This window comes from Oncorhynchus keta, chromosome 28 (genome assembly GCF_023373465.1).
Source record: "Oncorhynchus keta strain PuntledgeMale-10-30-2019 chromosome 28, Oket_V2, whole genome shotgun sequence".
Lineage (NCBI taxonomy): Eukaryota > Metazoa > Chordata > Actinopteri > Salmoniformes > Salmonidae > Oncorhynchus > Oncorhynchus keta.
The window spans coordinates 14,863,618-14,883,805 of NC_068448.1; the positions used below are offsets into that span (position 1 = coordinate 14,863,618).

Genomic DNA, 20,188 nt, shown 5'->3' on the forward strand with positions numbered 1-20,188 from the left:
AAGAGAGGTAGAGAGGGGAAGGGAGGAAGAAAGAGAGAGGGGAGAGGGAGGGAGGGCAAGAGATGGGAGAAAGAGAGGGGGGGAGAGGGAGGGAGGGCAAGAGATGGGAGAGAGGGGAAGAGAGGAGAAGGGAGGAAGAAAGAGAGAGGGCAGAGGGAGGGCAAGAGATGGGAGAAAGAGAGAGGGGGAGGGAGGGCAAGAGATGGGAGAGAGGGGAAGAGAGATAGAGAGGGGAAGGGAGAAAGAAAGAGAGAGAGGAGAGGGAGGGAGGGGAAGGGAGGAAGAAAGAGAGAAGGGAGAGGGAGGGATGGCAAGAGATGGGAGAGAGGGGAAGAGAGGTAGAGAGGGGAAGGGAGGAAGAAAGAGAGAGGGGAGAGGGAGGGAGGGCAAGAGATGGGAGAAAGAGGAAGGGGGAGAGGGAGGGAGGGCAAGAGATGGGAGAGAGGGGAAGAGAGGTAGAGAGGGGAAGGGAGGAAGAAAGAGAGAGGGGAGAGGGAGGGAGGAAGAAAGAGAGAGGGGAGAGGGAGGGAGGAAGAAAGAGAGAGGGGAGAGGGAGGGAGGGGAAGCGAGGGGAGAGAGAGGGAGGGGGCTGGTAGACAGGAAACTGATCAAGCGTGCCTCCTTCTCCTCCCCCTCCTCCCCTTTACTCCTCCCCCTTCTCTCCTTTACTCCTCCCCTCCTGCCCTTTACTCCTCCCCTCCTGCCCTTTACTCTTCCCCCTCCTGCCCTTTACTCCAACCCCTCCTGCCCTTTACTCCTCCCCCTCCTCTCCTTTACTCCTCCCCCTTCTCTCCTTTACTCCTCCGCCTCCTCCCCTTTACTCCTCCCCCTTCTCTCCTTTACTCCTCCCCCTCCTGCCCTTTACTCCTCCCCCTCCTGCCCTTTACTCCTCTCCCTCCTGCCCTTTACTCCTCCCCCTCCTCCCCTTTACTCCTCCCCCTCCTGCCCTTTACTCCTCCCCCTCCTGCCCTTTACGCCTCCCCCTCCTCCCCTTTACTCCTCCCCCTTCTCTCCTTTACTCCTCCCCCTCCTGCCCTTTACTCCTCCCCCTCCCCCCTTTACTCCTCCCCCTTCTCTCCTTTACTCCTCCCCCTTCTCTCCTTTACTCCTCCCCCTCCTGCCCTTTACTCCTCCCCCTCCTCCCCTTTACTCCTCCCCCTTCTCTCCTTTACTCCTCCCCCTTCTATCCTTTACTCCTCCCCTCCTCCCCTTTACTCCTCCCCCTTCTCTCCTTTACTCCTCCCCTCCTGCCCTTTACTCCTCCCCTCCTGCCCTTTACTCCTCCCCCTCCTCCCCTTTACTCCTCCCCTTTACTCCTCCCCCTCTCCCCTTTACTCCTCCCCTTTACTCCTCCCCCTTCTCTCCTTTACTCCTCCCCCTTCTCTCCTTTACTCCTCCCCCTCCTCCCCTTTACTCCTCCCCCTCCTCCCCTTTACTCCTCCCCCTTCTCTCCTTTACTCCTCCCCCTTCTCTCCTTTACTCATCCCCTCCTGCCCTTTACTCCTCCCCTTCTCTCCTTTACTCCTCCCCTCCTGCCCTTTACTCCTCCCCTCCTGCCCTTTACTCCTCCCCTCCTGCCCTTTACTCCTCCCCTCCTGCCCTTTACTCCTCCCTACACCCAATCTCACTGCTTCTCTCTCTTCCTCTGTTTCTCTGCTCACCTCTCTCAATTCAATTTAAATTTAAGGGGCTTTATTGGCACGGGAAACATATGTGTACATTGCCAAAGCAAGTGAAGTAGATAATAAACAAAAGTTAAATAAACAATAAAAAGTTAACAGTAAATATTACACTCATACAAGTGTTGCAACAATGTGCAAATGGTTAAAGTGCAAAAGAGAAAATAAATAAACATAAATATGGGTTATATTTATAATGGTGTTTGTTCTTCACTGGTTGTCCTTTTCTTATGGCAACAGGTCACACATCTCGGACACCATACCTAACAATAAAGGGCAATGAGTTCTATAACTGATTCAAGTATTTTTAGCCAGATCCTAATTGGTATGTCGAATTTTATGTTCCTTTTGATGCGATAGAAGGCCCTTCTTGCCTTCAAAAAGGCAAGAAGATAACAGATAACTTCCACAGCTTCCACAGTTTTGTGGAAGTTACCTGTGCCGTTGATGTTTAGGCCGAGGTATGTATAGTTCTTTGTGTGCTCTAGGGCAACGGTGTCTAGATGGAATTTGTATTTGTGGTCCTGGAGACGGGACCTTTTTTGGAACACCATTATTTTTGTCTTACTGAGATTCACTGGCAGGGCCCAAGTCTGAGCAGAAGATCTATGTGCTGCTGTAGACCCTCCTTGTTTGTGGACAGAAGCACAAGATCATCCTTAAACAGTAGACATTTGACTTCAGATTCTAGTAGGGTGAGTCCGGGTGCTGCAGTCCATTCTAGTGCCTTTGCCAATTCGTTGATATATATGTTGAAGAGGGTGGGGCTTAAGCTGCATCACTGTCTCTCACCCCTCTCTCTCCCTTTCTTCTCTCTCTCCCTCCCTCCCCTCTCTCTCTCTCCCTTCTCTCTCTCTCCCTCACACAGGGGCAATGGGCCTTCCTTTCTGCCTCACCATTGGCTCTCCAGGTTATTTTGTAACCAAACAGTCCCCTGTCCCAGTTACATCCCTAACCAAAATATTGTGGCTATTTTTGGAACCTTTTACCCCAATTCTACTCCCCTGTGGTTCCCAAGGGGGAGAGCAGGGGTCTTGAGGCTAACGCTTCGAACACACAGACAGTGTCATTGCATTTTGGTACACCAGAATTACATTCATTTCCAATGAAACGCTGCGTTTGCTTTGCAGTATTGCATTGCAGAGGTAGTTGCAGTGCATTCTGGGTGGTGTATACGTTGCATTTATTGAACGTATGGGTCAAACTGTATGCGTAGACGTCTTGACAGAAATGGTAGAAGAAGGTGAATGTTGAACTGTTGTTACACACATATCCAGATGATTCTGCAGACCATTTAGCACAATGACGCTGACGGTGTGTTGGAAGCATAAGGAGGAAGGCAGATGAAATACCGGGGCTGTCAGGGGCTCCGACCTGAGCCCAGTCCCCTCTCTCAGCCCAGGCCCCTCTCTCAGCCCAGTCCCTTCTATCAGCCCAGTCCCCTCTCTCAGCCCAGTCCCCTCTATCAGCCCAGTCCCCTCTCTCAGCCCAGTCCCCTCTATCAGCCCAGTCCCCTCTCTCAGCCCAGTCCCCTCTCTCAGCCTAGTGCCCTCTCTCAGCCCAGTCCCCTCTATCAGCCCAGTCCCCTCTCTCAGCCCAGTCCCCTCTATCAGCCCAGTCCCCTCTATCAGCCCAGTCCCCTCTATCAGCCCAGTCCCCTGTCTCAGCCCAGTCCCCTCTCTCAGCCCAGTCCCCTCTATCAGCACAGTCCCCTCTCTCAGCCCAGTCCCCTCTAGCCCAGTCCCCTCTCTCAGCCCAGTCCCCTCTCTCAGCCCAGTCCCCTCTATCAGCCCAGTCCCCTGTCTCAGCCCAGTCCCCTCTATCAGCCCAGTCCCCTCTCTCAGCCCAGTCCCCTCTCTCAGCCATACCATATGCCTTCCATATAATTTATCTCACCGCAACAGGAATTCCTTTGCTTGGACTTTCTTTTTCACTGTCCAGAAAGCTGGAGTTAAATGAAGAGGAAATCTGGAGCCTTGCCAAGTCCTTTCTCTCTCCGTCAGGGGTGTAGTGGGGTGGAGGGGAGTGGGGGGGACCCCATTTTTTACAGGCTTTTACAGTTTTCAGGAATGTGAGTAGCTAGTGTGTTCAATCTCTGCCTGTCCTTATACTTCTCCCCTTCCTCTTGGTTCCTCTTTCCATCCTATCCATCCATCCTATGTCCCTCTCTCCTTCCTCTCCTACTTCTCTCTCCTCTCTGTCCCTCTCTCCTTCGTCTCTGTTCCTCTCTGTTCCTCTCTTTTCCTCTCTCCTTCCTCTCTGTCCCTCTCTGTTCCTCTCTCCTTCCTCTATGTTCCTCTCTCCTTCCTCTCCTACTTCTCTCTCCTCTCTTTTCCTCTCTCCTTCCTCTCTGTTCCTCTCTCCTTCCTCTCTGTTCCTCTCTGTTCCTCTCTGTCCCTCTCTCCTTCCTCTCTGTTCATCTCTGTTCCTCTCTGTTCCTCTCTGTCCCTCTCTCCTTCCTCTCTGTTCCTCTCTCCTTCCTCTCTGTTCCTCTCTGTTCCTCTCTTTTCCTCTCTGTCCCTCTCTCCTTCCTTCCTTCCTCTCTGTCCCTCTCTGTTCCTCTCTGTTCCTCTCTGTTCCTCTCTCCTTCCTCTCTGTTCCTCTCTGTTCCTCTCTGTCCCTCTTCCTTCCTCTCTGTCTCTCTCCTCTCTGTTCCTCTCTGTTCCTCTCTGTTCCTCTCTGTTCCTCTCTCCTTCCTCTCTGTTCCTCTCTCCTTCCTCTCTGTTCCTCTCTGTTCCTCTCTCCTTCCTCTCTGTTCCTCTCTGTTCCTCTCTGTTCCTCTCTTTTCCTCTCTCCTTCCTCTCTGTTCCTCTCTGTTCCTCTCTCCTTCCTCTCTGTTCCTCTCTCCTTCCTCTCTGTTCCTCTCTGTTCCTCTCTCCTTCCTCTCTGTTCCTCTCTGTTCCTCTCTCCTTCCTCTCTGTTCCTCTCTGTTCCTCTCTGTTCCTCTCTGTTCCTCTCTCCTTCCTCTCTGTTCCTCTCTGTTCCTCTCTCTTCCTCTCTGTTCCTCTCTGTTCCTCTCTGTTCCTCTCCTCCTTCCTCTCTGTTCCTCTCTCTTCCTCTCTGTTCCTCTCCTTCCTCCTCTGTTCTTCTCTCCTTCCTCTCTGTTCCTCTCTCCTTCCTCTCTGTTCCTCTCTGTTCCTCTCTCCTTCCTCTCTGGTTCCTCTCTGTTCCTCTCTCCTTCCTCTCTGTTCCTCTCTGTTCCTCTCTGTTCCTCTCTGTTCCTCTCTCTTTCTCTCCTCTCTCTGTTCCTCTCTGTTCCTCTCTCCTTCCTCTCTGTTCCTCTCTGTTCCTCTTCCTCCTCTGTTCCTCTCTGTTCCTCTCTGTTCCTCTCTCCTTCCTCTCTGTTCCTCTCTGTCCCTCTCTCCTTCCTCTCTGTTCCTCTCTCCTTCCTCTCTGTTCCTCTCTGTTCCTCTCTCCTTCCTCTCTGTTCCTCTCTGTTCCTCTCTCCTTCCTCTCTGTTCCTCTCTGTTCCTCTCTGTTCCTCTCTCCTTCCTCTCTGTTCCTCTCTGTTCCTCTCTGTTCCTCTCTGTTCCTCTCTGTTCCTCTCTCCTTCCTCTCTGTTCCTCTCTGTTCCTCTCTCCTTCGTCTCTGTTCCTCTCTCCTTCCTCTCTGTTCCTCTCTCCTTCCTCTCTGTTCCTCTCTGTTCCTCTCTCCTTCCTCTCTGTTCCTCTCTCCTTCCTCTCTGTCCCTCTCTCCTTCCTCTCTGTTCCTCTCTCCTTCCTCTCTGTTCCTCTCTGTTCCTCTCTGTTCCTCTCTGTTCCTCTCTCCTTCCTCTCTGTTCCTCTCTCCTTCCTCTCTGTTCCTCTCTGTTCCTCTCTGTTCCTCTCTGTTCCTCTCTCCTTCGTCTCTGTTCCTCTCTCCTTCCTCTCTGTCCCTCTCTCCTTCCTCTCTGTTCCTCTCTCCTTCGTCTCTGTTCCTCTCTGTTCCTCTCTGTTCCTCTCTGTCCCTCTCTCCTTCCTCTCTGTTCCTCTCTCCTTCCTCTCTGTTCCTCTCTGTTCCTCTCTCCTTCCTCTCTGTTCCTCTCTGTTCCTCTCTCCTTCGTCTCTGTTCCTCTCTGTTCCTCTCTGTCCCTCTCTCCTTCCTCTCTGTTCCTCTCTCCTTCGTCTCTGTTCCTCTCTGTTCCTCTCTGTCCCTCTCTCCTTCCTCTCTGTTCCTCTCTCCTTCCTCTCTGTTCCTCTCTGTTCCCTCTCTCCTTCCTCTCTGTTCCTCTCTGTTCCTTTCTCCTTCCTCTCTGTTCCTCTCTGTTCCTTTCTCCTTCCTCTCTGTTCCTCTCTGTTCCTTTCTCCTTCCTCTCTGTTCCTCTCTGTTCCTCTCTCCTTCGTCTCTGTTCCTCTCTCCTTCCTCTCTGTTCCTCTCTGTTCCTCTCTGTCCCTCTCTGTTCCTCTCTCCTTCCTCTGTTCCTCTCTCCTTCCTCTCTGTTCCTCTCTCCTTCCTCTCTGTTCCTCTCTCCTTCCTCTCTGTTCCTCTCTCCTTCCTCTCTGTTCTTCTCTCCTTCCTCTCTGTTCCTCTCTCCTTCCTCTCTGTTCCTCTCTGTTCCTCTCTTTTCCTCCTCTGTTCCTCTCTCCTTCCTCTCTGTTCTTCTCTCCTTCCTCTCTGTTCCTCTCTCCTTCCTCTCTGTTCCTCTCTCCTTCCTCTCTGTTCCTCTCTGTTCCTCTCTTTTCCTCTCTGTTCCTTTCTCCTTCCTCTCTGTTCCTCTCTTCTTCCTCTCTGTTCCTCTCTCCTTCCTCTCTGTTCCTCTCTCCTTCCTCTCTGTTCCTCTCTGTTCCTCTCTTTTCCTCTCTCCTTCCTCTCTGTTCCTCTCTCCTTCCTCTCTGTTCCTCTCTGTTCCTCTATCCTTCCTCTGTTCCTCTCTCCTTCGTCTCTGTTCCTCTCTCCTTCCTCTCTGTTCCTCTCTGTTCCTCTCTGTCCCTCTCTGTTCCTCTCTCCTTCCTCTGTTCCTCTCTCCTTCCTCTCTGTTCCTCTCTCCTTCCTCTCTGTTCCTCTCTCCTTCCTCTCTGTTCTTCTCTCCTTCCTCTCTGTTCCTCTCTCCTTCCTCTCTGTTCCTCTCTGTTCCTCTCTTTTCCTCTCTGTTCCTCTCTCCTTCCTCTCTGTTCTTCTCTCCTTCCTCTCTGTTCCTCTCTCCTTCCTCTCTGTTCCTCTCTCCTTCCTCTCTGTTCCTCTCTGTTCCTCTCTGTTCCTCTCTGTTCCTCTCTCCTTCCTCTCTGTTCCTCTCTCCTTCGTCTCTGTTCCTCTCTGTTCCTTTCTCCTTCCTCTCTGTTCTTCTCTCCTTCCTCTCTGTTCCTCTCTCCTTCCTCTCTGTTCCTCTCTCCTTCCTCTCTGTTCCTCTCTGTTCCTCTCTGTTCCTCTCTGTTCCTCTCTCCTTCCTCTCTGTTCCTCTCTGTTCCTCTCTTTTCCTCTCTGTTCCTTTCTCCTTCCTCTCTGTTCCTCTCTTCTTCCTCTCTGTTCCTCTCTCCTTCCTCTCTGTTCCTCTCTCCTTCCTCTCTGTTCCTCTCTGTTCCTCTCTCCTTCCTCTCTGTTCCTCTCTGTTCCTCTCTGTTCCTCTCTGTTCCTCTCTCCTTCCTCTCTGTTCCTCTCTGTTCCTCTCTCCTTCCTCTCTGTTCCTCTCTCCTTCCTCTCTGTTCCTCTCTGTTCCTCTATCCTTCCTCTGTTCCTCTCTGTTCCTCTCTCCTTCCTCTCTGTTCCTCCCTATTCCTCTCCTTCCTGTTCCAGAGGAAGGAGAGAGGAACAGAGAGGAAGGAGAGAGGAACAGAGAGGAAGGAGAGAGGAACAGAGAGGAAGGAGAGAGGGACAGAGAGGGACAGAGGAAGGAGAGAGGAACAGAGAGGAACAGAGAGGAACAGAGAGGAAGGAGAGAGGAACAGAGAGGAAGGAGAGGAACAGAGAGGAAGGAGAGAGGAACAGAGAGGAACAGAGAACAGAACAGAGAGGAACAGGAGGGACAGAGGAAGGAGAGAGGAAGGAGGACAGGAAGGAACAGAGAGGAAGGAGAGGAACAGAGAGGAAGGAGAGGAAGGAAGAGGAACAGAGAGGAAGGAGAGGAGGAACAGAACAGAGGAAGGAGAGGAAGAGAGGAACAGAGAGGAACAGAGAGGAAGGAGAGGAACAGAGAGGGAAGGAGAGAAGAACAGAGAGGAAGGAGAGAGGAACAGAGAGGAAGGAGAGAGGAACAGAGAGGAAGGATAGAGGAACAGAGAGGAAGGAGAGAGGAACAGAGAGGTAGGAGAGGAAGGAGAGGAAGGAGAGAAGAACAGAGAGGAAGGAGAGAGGAACAGAGAGGAAGGAGAGAGGAACAGAGAGGTAGGAGAGAGGAACTCTGTTCTTCTCTCCTTCCTCTCTGTACCTCTCTGTTCTTCTCTCCTTCCTCTCTGTTCTTCTCTCCTTCCTCTCTGTTCCTCTCTCCTTCCTCTCTGTTCCTCTATGTTCCTCTCTCCTGCCTCTCTGTTCTTCCCTCCTTCCTCCATGTTCCCCTCTGTTCTGCTCCTTCCTCTCTGTTCTTCTCTCCTTCCTCCTTCCTCTGTTCCTCTCTGTTCTTCTCTCCTTCCTCTCTGTTCCTCTCTCATTTCCTCTCTGTTCCTCTATGTTCCTCTCTCCTGCCTCTCTGTTCTTCTCTCCTTCCTCTCTGTTCCTCTCTGTTCTGCTGCTTCCTTTCTGTTCTTCTCTCCTTCCTCCTTCCTCTGTTCCTCTCTGTTCTTCTCTCCTTCCTCTCTGTTCTTCTCTGTTCTTCTCTCTTTCCTCCATGTTCCCCTCTGTTCTGCTCCTTCCTCTCTGTTCTTCTCTCCTTCCTCTCTATTCCTCTCTGTTCTTCTCTCCTTCTTCTCTGTTCTTCTCTCTTTCCTCTCTGTTACGCTCCTTCCTCTCTGTTTTTCTCTCCTTCCTCCTTCCTCTCTGTTCTTCTCTCTTTCCTATCTGTTCTGCTCCTTCCTCTCTGTTCTTCTCTCCTTCCTCCTTCCTGTCTGTTCCTAAGGGTGTGCTGGCTCCTGAATATTCTGCCCCGCTAACCTCACTCTCCATGTTACCCAGGTGGGTCCGGGAGTTCCTCAACGATGAGAACAGGGGTCTTGATATCCTGGTGGAGTACCTGTCCTTTGCTCAGTGTGCTGTCATGTGAGTACACACAACCTAAGCTAAGCTTAGCATATCTTCAGGAGACTGGAAGTAATTAGCTACCTAAACAGATTGGCACTGGATCCAAGAAGTGTTGTTGATACAAACAGATAGGAGCTACGGACACACTCTTGTGCCTGTAAGAATCGGCAATAGCAAACTGGATGGATTCCATATAGCATTATGTATCTTTGAATGTGCCTGACTGTGCTTGTATGCCTAATTTGGGGTGGCAGGGTAGCCTAGTGGTTAGAGCGTTGGACTAGTAACCGCAAGGTTGCAAGTTCAAACCCCTGAGCTGACAAGGTACAAATCTATCGTTCTGTCCCTGAACAGGCAGTTAACCCACTGTTCCTAGGTCATCATTGAAAATAAGAATTTGTTCTTAACTGACTTGCCTAGTTAAATAAAGGTGAAAAAAGGCTGCATACTGATTGAGTGGTTCAAATCAAATGTTATTTGTCACATGCTTTGTAAACAGAAAGTGTAGACTAAAGCTAGACTGAAGCATGCTTCCCAATTCGAAACAGTTTGTGGATACAGTCTATCATGATTCCATTGGGCCTTCCACTCATTTTAAAACTCGATCCTCCAGAAAGTGGATAGCAACACTTTTGCAGTTTTACTTCATGATATTGTTCATAAAAGCCATGTTAGAAAGGATGACCTACACATACTGACCAGTTCATGTTATCGACAGAAGCATGCTACATGCTCATCTCTCGGCATGTCCAGCCCATCCATTATCTCAGCCAATCATGGCTAGCAGGAAGGTTCCCTGACGTTTTCCATGGCTAAACTGACTAGACTCGTAATTTAAAAATTGTTTTCATATTTACAGATGAAAATTGTTATTAAGGCACATGAAAGTTCACATGTTCCAGAAGGCATTTCTGCACAAAAAAGCATTTAGATTTTTTAAAAATTGGACGTTCAAATGCCTCTCCTGTCAATTAGCGACGTGCGACATACGCCTAGTTTACTGAAATTAGTCACATTTGATCATACTGTAGGCCTACCGGTGGCCTACTATCAAAAACTATGGAGAAAATGCAAAATAACATGGAAATAGCTGTTCTATCATTCAGCCTACAGTAGCAGCCATGGTGTGGTGTTCATTGTAGGCCTACATTCCATGAGACTTCGAAAAAAACATGCAGGACTTGACATTAATCTGTTTATCCATGTGTTCTTCAGACAAAGTGACTAAACATATTGTTGTGTTGTTTGATGCAAGACACTAATTTACAAAGTAAAATGCAATATTATTCCCATACCATTATTACAGAGAATCAGACAAATTATGCTACCCTCTGCCTATTGGCTGCTTAGATTATTCAAGCCTGTCTCAAAATACAACACTGCCCCTTTAAGACAAAAAAAAGCTTTTTGCCTCACTCGCGTTTCACAGACATCTATAAATGTATATGTTGTTTGCTCTTCTAGGAAGCAATCATTCCCCTATTGCTGACTACAAATGATCTATAACTGGGCTAAAAACTCACTAACTAGCAAAGGATATGAACAAAATGTGGATGTGGCTACATGCAGCTCTCGCTTCATTCTCAAAGCAAGCACATCTACTCACAACCGCTCATGCTGTAAACACAGTCCAGTTCAAAATAAACGGCACAGATCTATATTTGGCAATGGTCTATTTGCATATAGGTCTACTGCAGCTCTGAATGTTTATGCCACACTGGTCTGTGTAGAGTACGGGCTGAGTGGTGTGAGGGTCCACCTGTCAACATCCCTCCAGTCTCCATTTCCTCCACTCACACTGACCAAAAAGGGACGGTCTTCCAGCTGATGGACAAACTCGAGTCGCACCGCATTATTTCTGCCTCTTGCACAAATTCATGTTGTTACATCGATGAACAGATAAATATTATTCCTCGATATTAAAAAAGACCCAAGCCGGTAATAATAACATCAACGCCAGCCTAAAGATACACTTTCCTACTCATTCATTACTGCTGCAGTGCTTGTTGTAGCGCTGTGTGGAAATAGGAAGAACACACATTTTATGTCTTATAAAAGTGTTGAATACAAAGTGTTGACAGAGCTGAGTAAGAACTGAAACATGAACTCAGTCATAAAAACAGCAGCTCTTTACTGTATTCGTTGACAGTCTCTCTTTAGTCTTGTTTTTAAAAAAAGAAATCTCACAAGTATCAACTTTGCTATAGCTTTCTTTTATTCCTGGTACTACTACTACTATTACTGCAGACACGGTCATCTGAGACATCCGCTTGGCCAGCGGTAGAATCTCGAATCTCGTGCTTGTCTCTGTGGGCTGATATTTCTGCACGGCAGTCTCAGGGCTACTGTGGCGCATCTTAGAGGGAACATTGCTTATGGGTATTTTTCCAACAATGCAGAATAAAAGATAAAGATTGAAAATTAAATAAAATAGAAGTAGTGACACAAGGAATAAATAGGTTGGACTTGATTGTCTGTGCTTTTATATTGTCATGCTGGCATATTATGGACCTGAATGGGAATGACTGAGCCTGTCACCTCTGTGTTGCACTAAGCTTTACCGTGCAGTTCTACTGTATAACATAACCTTTGACCTTTTACCAAGCTGTATTTCTAACCTAATCTACCTCGACCCCCTTCTGCCCGTCTGTCTGTCTGTCTGTCTGTCTGTCTGTCTGTCTGTCTGTCTGTCTATGTCTACCCGTCTGTCTGTCCGTCCTTCTGCTTGTCTGTCCGTCCGTTGCCCAGGTTGAATTTTGAGGGTCTGGAGATGGGGGAGGAGATTTCCCTGGACAAGTCTAAGTCCTGGAGTAGGTCTATAGAGGATCTCCATCAGGGCAGCACTCAGCCTTTCTGCAACACGCTGGTCCGCTCTGCGCGCCAGTCTGTTCTCCGGTACGTATCGTTTACTACTGTGTTGCTGCTGTTACTGTGCCTTGCTCCACTAACCCTTGGCCCTGACGTATGTCAGCATGTTAGCATGTCAGCTCGTCCTCTTCTATGATAATGATGATGATGGTGGCATGATGTTGAGTGGTCTGGGTCTGGAGAGGACGTGATAGGATAAGATGATAAGTGATGGGGTGTGTGTCGTCACTCCTGAACTCACTGCACGGGGTTATGAGTTAATCTGTCTGCTGTTACAGGGACAGACGGAGACAGAATGGTTGTTTTTTGGCCGTCTGCACTGTGCGTTTACTTCCATGTTTGATGGTCTTCCTCCATCCAGATGTGTTCCACTGTTCTGTCATGGACAGATTAGACCCAGCTGTTCTGAGCTCCACATGTGGGCCGTCTGCCCTGTGATTCTTCATCCAGTGAGCACATCAAGCCAGAGAGAGGAGACCCAGGAGATTCTGTATCAAAAAGCAGAAGCATAAAAGATATAGGCGAGAAAAGAGAGAGACAGAAAGATGAGAGGATGTGGAGGATAGACTGCTCTGTGACGAGCAGACATAAGCCTGGGGACAAACGGGTGTCAGGAAACCACCCAGAATGCATCAGTAACCACATGGGCCATTCCAGGTCCCTCTGCTCTGCCAAATACCCTCTGTGATTCACTTTGAGCTTGGTGGTGCTGGAGCACAAACCCAGTAGATACAGTCACATGGCTGCCAGATATTGTACAGCACTGAGCCTCATTTATACCTCACTTCCTGCTGTTCCAAATCAAGATGTCACAAAACACAATATGAACACACAATGAAGATGGGCTCTGACTGTTTAGATCAACCAAGAAGAATGAAGTGGAATCATACGTTGTTGTTGTTGTGGTTGTTGTTTTTGTCATATGATAACTAAACATTGAATAAAAACATGTTGTTGTTGACCTTTGCCCTCTGTTGCAGCTATGGCACAGCACCGAACAGCAAAACCATCAAGAACTCACTACTCGTGAGCCAGAAGGACGACGTGCACGTTTGCATCATGTGCTTGCGAGCCATAATGAACTACCAGGTACTGACTGGGGATATCCACTATCAAAGCAACCCCCTGTCACCAACATACATTATAACCACAAATCACTATTCTCTCTCGTTACACAACAAATGGAAAGGGCATATGCAGCCTAATTTTCTATTTAAGAGTCTGCTGTCTGCTGAGTCTGCTGTAGAGGTGTGTGACGTTTCCTGTATGAGCCGCCACAGAGGAGAATGTTCTTCTGTTTGACCACATCTGGTTGTATCTCTGTTTCCTCTCTCTCCAGTATGGCTTCAACCTGGTCATGTCGCACGCACACGCAGTCAACGAAATAGCCCTCAGTCTGAACAATAGGAACTCGAGGTGAGCAGAACTCAGGCCCGGCCCTGCCTCCTTAGCTTGAGAATAGCCATTGTAAAAGATTCTTATAAAGATTATTATACAAACCAAGATAGTGCAGACAGAACCCTTGTCACAAGTGAGGATGAGCCAAGCAAGGAGGCAGTCCTTGTATGCACAAGTCTGACCCACAATAAGAGGTCAAGGTAAGAACTCAGGCCACATCCCCAGCTTGAGAGTATTAAGGGTGGGTCAGGGTTTAGATCAAGGTGTAGGTCAGGCAAAAGGTGAAACATTTGATCAGCCTGTTCATATGATACACCTCTCCTTCTCCACGGGGCGCGAGGGGCTCCCATCGGCATTCTCTGTGAAGTTGGGGGGGTCTCCCATTGGCTTCTCTGTGAAGTTGGGTGGGGGGCTCCCATCTGGCAAAGGAATGATTTGCATCCTATTCCTTATTTAGTGCACTACTTTTGAGAAGGGCCAATAGGCCGCTGGTCAAAAGTAGTGCACAATTTAGGGAATAGGGTGCCATTTGGGACAAGGGAATAGGGTGCCATTTGGGACAAGCCCCGTTATACATCCAGTGTGTTAGAGGAATGTTTAGTATAGAGGGGATTACAGTGTTAAAGCGTCATAATGACCTCTTTTGCTATCCTGCTTCTATGTGGGTGTTAAACATCAAAGTATGGATTTATGCATTACAGCTTCTCTATGTCTTCATGCAGTGCTTTACCAAGTGTTTAGAATGTATACAGTTGATGGAGAGATGACATATCTTTAAAGATGAAATGTATCAAAGCCATAGTGTGGTGGACGTGAACCACATACAGGTGGAATACAGTTTGTTTTTTGTTTTGTCTACAGGACTAAAGCCCTGGTTCTGGAGCTGCTGGCTGCGGTGTGTCTGGTTAGAGGAGGTCATGAGATCATACTCTCTGCCTTCGACAACTTCAAAGAGGTGCAGTACAGCACACATCTACAGGAAAATGCTAACAATAGTTCATTCACCAGATCTGATTCAGATACTTTTAGGGTTTGATTGTGTGCCAGGTGGATCGGGTTTAGGGCTGTGGTGGTCAGAAAATGTAGTCAGCTGGTGATTGTCAAGCAAATAACGGTCAGTGTCATGGTGATTGACCCTTAAATTAACATAAACACATTTAGCATCTCCTAGCTTTCACACATACATTGGGGCAAAAAAGTATTTAGTCAGCCACCAATTGTGCAAGTTCTCCCACTTAAAAAGATGAGAGAGGCCTGTAATTTTCATCATAGGTACATTTCAACTATGACAGACAAAATGAGAAAAAAATCCAGAAAATCACATTGTAGAATTTTTAATGAATTTATTTGCAAATTATGGTGGAAAATAAGTATTATAAATATTTTCTCCAAACGATTTGAGGGAGTGCGCACATGCGGCTATTCTGTGTTGAACGGTTAACTTCTTGGCGCACCCATCCCGTTAGCAGGATCATTTTCGTCAACATCCGCTGAATTGCAGAGCGCCAAATTCAAATTAAATTACAAAAAATATTTAATTTTCATGAAATCACAAGTGCAATATAGCAAAACACAGCTTAGCTTGTTATTAATCCACCTGGCATGTCAGATTTCAAAAAAGCCTTTCGGCGAAAGCTGTCCAAGCGTTTATGTAAGGACATCTATCTCAGCAGACAAAACATTACAAACAGCTAGCAGCAAAGTAGATTGGTCACGAAAGTCAGAAAAGCAATAAAATGAATTGCTTTCCTTTGATGATCTTTGGATGTTTGCACTCACGAGACTCCCAGTTACTGTCACGTTCTGACCTTAGTTCTGTTATTATATCTTTGTTTTAGTATGGTCAGGGCGTGAGTTGGTTGGGTTGTCTATGTTAGTTTTTCTATAATGTGGGATTTCTGTGTTCGGCCTAGTATGGTTCTCAATCAGAGGCAGCTGTCAATCGTTGTCCCTGATTGAGAATCATACTTAGGTAGCCTGGGTTTCACTTTTGGGTTGTGGGTATTTGTTTTCCGTGTGAGTGTTTAGTCCACACGGTACTGTTTCGGTTTTGTATATTCACATCATCGTTTATCGTTTTGTTCGAGTATTCTATTGTCTTTATTTAAAATATTATGGACACTTACCACGCTGCGTTTTGGTCCTCCGATCCTTCTCGCTACTCCTCATCAGAAGAGGAGGACGAGAACCCTTACAGTTAAACAATAAATGTTCCTTTTGCTCCATAAAGATGATTTTTATATCCAAAATACCTCCATTTGGTTGGCGCGTTATGTTCAGTAATCCATAGGCTCGAGCGGTCACGACGGGGCAGACGAAAATTCCAAATAGTATTCATAAAGTTCGTAGAAACATGTCAAACGTTTTTTATAATCAATCCTCAGGTTGTTTTTACAATAAATAATCGATAATATTTCAACCGGACTGTAGCTTTTTCAATAGGAGAGAGAGAGAAAATGTCTGCTCCATGCTACTTGCGCATGCAAAACTCTGCTGGCACCCAGCCATCCACTGACGCAATGTGATCTTTCTCACTCATTTTTCAGAATAAAAGCCTGAAACTATGTCTAAAGACTGTTCAGAACATGTGGGAGCCATAGGGAAAGTAGGCTGGTTGATATCCCTTTAAATGGAGGGAAGGCATGCAATGGAACATGGAACTTTGAAAATAGAAGGCATTTCCTCTTTGGATTTTCCTCAGGTTTTCGCCTGCAATATCAGTTCTGTTATACTCACAGACAACATTTTGACAGTTTTGGAAACTTTAGAGTGTTGCATATTTTAGATTCTGTGCCTGAGAAATAGGCAGTTTCATTTGGGTATGTTTTTCATCCAAACATCAAAATACTGCCCCCTACACTCAAGAGGTTAACTTTAGTTGTTCTACAAACGTTGGCCTATATGTTTTGATTTGTAAGGCTGCATGATGAGACTCTAATGATGATTTGAAAAAAGGCTTGAAAGGCATGATCTCTGCTTTGTTTTCTGCGCAGGCTGTACACACTCCAATAGTATCTCATTCACAATTTGACAAGCACCTGATAATGCCTTGAATTTCACGGCGGCATCCCCTTTGTGGCAGTAATGCCCTCTAAAATCATCCATGCCTTTTGCAGCCCGGAGTGCTGCATTGTGCCCTTCTCCCTGAGTGTGCTGCCGTATCCGAAGCGTCTCACTCACACGCCTCTCCGTCACGTGACGGGACGCAACCGCGGGCGTCCTTGTCCAGTTCCGAGGTGCAAATGGAAGATATTGGAAGAACTGTCCACATTTACTTTTCGTCAGCCTACAAGATGAGTAGGCCTAACGAACAGCAAAAGCACCAGCCTATGTCAATCTACTATCCCCATAGTACAAAAGCCAACCTACTCTATTCTGTGCGAGAAATAATTATTTCAAACATAGTCTGGGTCAGTTGTGGGATGTGATAGATCCCAAATTAATACTAACCTTTTTCATGCAATGTGGCTGACGCAACAGATCAGAACGTTTAGCTTACAATGTTGATCATTATTAGGCTATTCCTTCACATTATAAGCGCAGCAATGTGCACATGGTAGTAGGCTATAAATGTCAATGTTCCATTAGCGGAAAACATCATTATCAAAAGTGACCGCAAATGCAATTATGCATGTAATGCTTTTATTATAAAGGTACATTTTTATGGTAGAAATTATCTTCCCCAAACTAGAAACTCCCGCACTGCTTATATATGTGTCACGACCTGACCATAGAAAACGTTTTATTCTTTATGTTGGTTAGGTCGGGGTGTGACTAGGGTCAGACATTTAGGGGGATTATGTTTCTATGTTGGCCAGGTATGGTTCCCAATCAGAGGCAGCTGTTTGTTGTTATCTCTGATTGGGGATCATATTTAGGCAGCCATTTCCCCTTTATGCTTTGTGGGATCTTGACTATGGATAGGTGCCTGTTAGCACTATTGTTAGCGTCACGGTTCGGTTGTTTTGTTTTGCTGTGAGTAATAAAAAGATGTGGAACACAGATCACGCTGCGCTTTGGTCCACTTATTATGATGATCGTGACAATATGCCAGTTAGGCTCTACACACACCCCTTGTCAAGCGGATTAAAGTGCTTCATTAAAGTGCTTCATTAAAGTTATCTGGTTATTTTTTTTATTTTTTTATTTTACCTTTATTTAACCAGGCAAGTCAGTTAAGAACACATTCTTATTTTCAATGACGGCCTGGGAACAGTGGGTTGGTTCAGAACGACAGATTTGTACCTTGTCAGCTCGGGGGTTTGAACTCACAACCTTCCGGTTACTAGACCAACGCTCTAACCACTAGGCTATGCTGCCGCCGTTATGATACTAGCCTTATTAAAACATATAGGCCTATGGGCTAGGCTACATGAGGTGTGATACTAACCTATGGGCTAGGCTACATGAGGTGTGATACTAACATTATTAAAACATATAGGCCTATGGGCTAGACTACATGAGGTGTGATACTGACATTAAAACATATAGGCCTATGGGCTAGACTACATGAGGTGTGATACTAACCTTATTAAAACATATAGGCCTATGGGTTAGGCTACATGAGGTGTGATACTGACATTAAAACATATAGGCCTGTGGGCTAGGCTATATGAGGTGTGATACTAACCTTATTAAAACATATAGGCCTATGGGCTAGACTACATGAGGTGTGATACTAACCTTATTAAAACATATAGGCCTGTGGGCTAGGCTACATGAGGTGTGATACTAACATTAAAACATCTAGGCCTGTGGGCTAGACTACATGAGGTGTGATACTGACATTAAAACATATAGGCCTATGGGCTAGACTACATGAGGTGTGATACTGACATTAAAACATATAGGCCTGTGGGCTAGACTACATGAGGTGTGATACTAACATTATTAAAACATATAGGCCTATGGGCTAGGCTACATGAGGTGTGATACTAACATTAAAACATATAGGCCTGTGGGCTAGGCTACATGAGGTGTGATACTAACATTATTAAAACATATAGGCCTGTGGGCTAGACTACATGAGGTGTGATACTAACATTATTAAAACATATAGGCCTGTGGGCTAGACTACATGAGGTGTGATACTGACATTAAAACATATAGGCCTGTGGGCTAGGCTACATGAGGTGTGATACTAACATTAAAACATATAGGCCTGTGGGCTAGACTACATGAGGTGTGATACTAACATTATTAAAACATATAGGCCTATGGGCTAGGCTACATGAGGTGTGATACTAACATTAAAACATATAGGCCTGTGGGCTAGGCTACATGAGGTGTGATACTAACATTATTAAAACATATAGGCCTGTGGGCTAGACTACATGAGGTGTGATACTAACATTATTAAAACATATAGGCCTGTGGGCTAGGCTACATGAGGTGTGATACTAACATTATTAAAACATATAGGCCTGTGGGCTAGACTACATGAGGTGTGATACTAACATTATTAAAACATATAGGCCTGTGGGCTAGACTACATGAGGTGTGATACTGACATTAAAACATATAGGCCTGTGGGCTAGACTACATGAGGTGTGATACTGACCTTATTAAAACATATAGGCCTGTGGGCTAGACTACATGAGGTGTGATACTAACATTAAAACATATAGGCCTGTGGGCTAGGCTACATGAGGTGTGATACTAACATTAAAACATATAGGCCTGTGGGCTAGACTACATGAGGTGTGATACTGACATTAAAACATATAGGCCTGTGGGCTAGGCTACATGAGGTGTGATACTAACCTTATTAAAACATATAGGCCTATGGGCTAGACTACATGAGGTGTGATACTGACATTAAAACATATAGGCCTATGGGCTAGACTACATGAGGTGTGATACTGACATTAAAACATATAGGCCTGTGGGCTAGGATACATGAGGTGTGATACTGACATTAAAACATATAGGCCTATGGGCTAGACTACATGAGGTGTGATACTGACATTAAAACATATAGGCCTATGGGCTAGACTACATGAGGTGTGATACTAACCTTATTAAAACATATAGGCCTATGGGCTAGACTACATGAGGTGTGATACTAACCTTATTAAAACATATAGGCCTATGGGCTAGGATACATGAGGTGTGATACTGACATTAAAACATATAGGCCTGTGGGCTAGACTACATGAGGTGTGATACTAACCTTATTAAAACATATAGGCCTATGGGCTAGACTACATGAGGTGTGATACTGACATTAAAACATATAGGCCTGTGGGCTAGACTACATGAGGTGTGATACTAACCTTATTAAAACATATAGGCCTATGGGCTAGACTACATGAGGTGTGATACTAACCTTATTAAAACATATAGGCCTATGGGCTAGGCTACATGAGGTGTGATACTGACATTAAAACATATAGGCCTGTGGGCTAGACTACATGAGGTGTGATACTAACCTTATTAAAACATATAGGCCTATGGGCTAGACTACATGAGGTGTGATACTAACCTTATTAAAACATATAGGCCTGTGGGCTAGGCTACATGAGGTGTGATACTAACCTTATTAAAACATATAGGCCTGTGGGCTAGGCTACATGAGGTGTGATACTGACCTTATTAAAACATATAGGCCTGTGGGCTAGGCTACATGAGGTGTGATACTGACCTTATTAAAACATATAGGCCTGTGGGCTAGGCTACATGAGGTGTGATACTAACCTTATTAAAACATATAGGCCTGTGGGCTAGACTACATGAGGTGTGATACTGACCTTATTAAAACATATAGGCCTGTGGGCTAGACTACATGAGGTGTGATACTAACATTAAAACATATAGGCCTGTGGGCTAGGCTACATGAGGTGTGATACTGACCTTATTAAAACATATAGGCCTGTGGGCTAGGCTACATGAGGTGTGATACTGACCTTATTAAAACATATAGGCCTGTGGGCTAGACTACATGAGGTGTGATACTAACATTAAAACATATAGGCCTGTGGGCTAGACTACATGAGGTGTGATACTAACCTTATTAAAACATATAGGCCTGTGGGCTAGGCTACATGAGGTGTGATACTGACCTTATTAAAACATATAGGCCTGTGGGCTAGACTACATGAGGTGTGATACTGACCTTATTAAAACATATAGGCCTGTGGGCTAGACTACATGAGGTG

General features: G+C 46.2%; 1 protein-coding gene and 1 long non-coding RNA gene across 5 annotated transcripts in view; both read left to right on the forward strand.

Moving 5' to 3' along the window:
- The window catches only part of LOC118360520 (formin-like protein 3), a 102,754-nt gene that overhangs the window by 51,453 nt on the left and 31,113 nt on the right, over positions 1-20,188 (forward strand). For all 4 annotated transcript variants that reach the window (XM_052484958.1, XM_052484957.1, XM_052484960.1 and 1 more), the window contains exons 4-8: positions 8,700-8,783; positions 11,514-11,660; positions 12,614-12,722; positions 12,973-13,049; positions 13,893-13,986. In XM_052484958.1, the coding sequence (XP_052340918.1) occupies positions 8,700-8,783; positions 11,514-11,660; positions 12,614-12,722; positions 12,973-13,049; positions 13,893-13,986 (511 nt within the window). The remainder of the gene's footprint in view (positions 1-8,699; positions 8,784-11,513; positions 11,661-12,613; positions 12,723-12,972; positions 13,050-13,892; positions 13,987-20,188) is intronic.
- On the forward strand, positions 17,369-18,267 carry LOC127913216 (uncharacterized). The gene is made up of 3 exons (XR_008085312.1): positions 17,369-17,408; positions 17,905-17,957; positions 18,214-18,267. It is a non-coding gene; the product is annotated as an uncharacterized LOC127913216 (long non-coding RNA).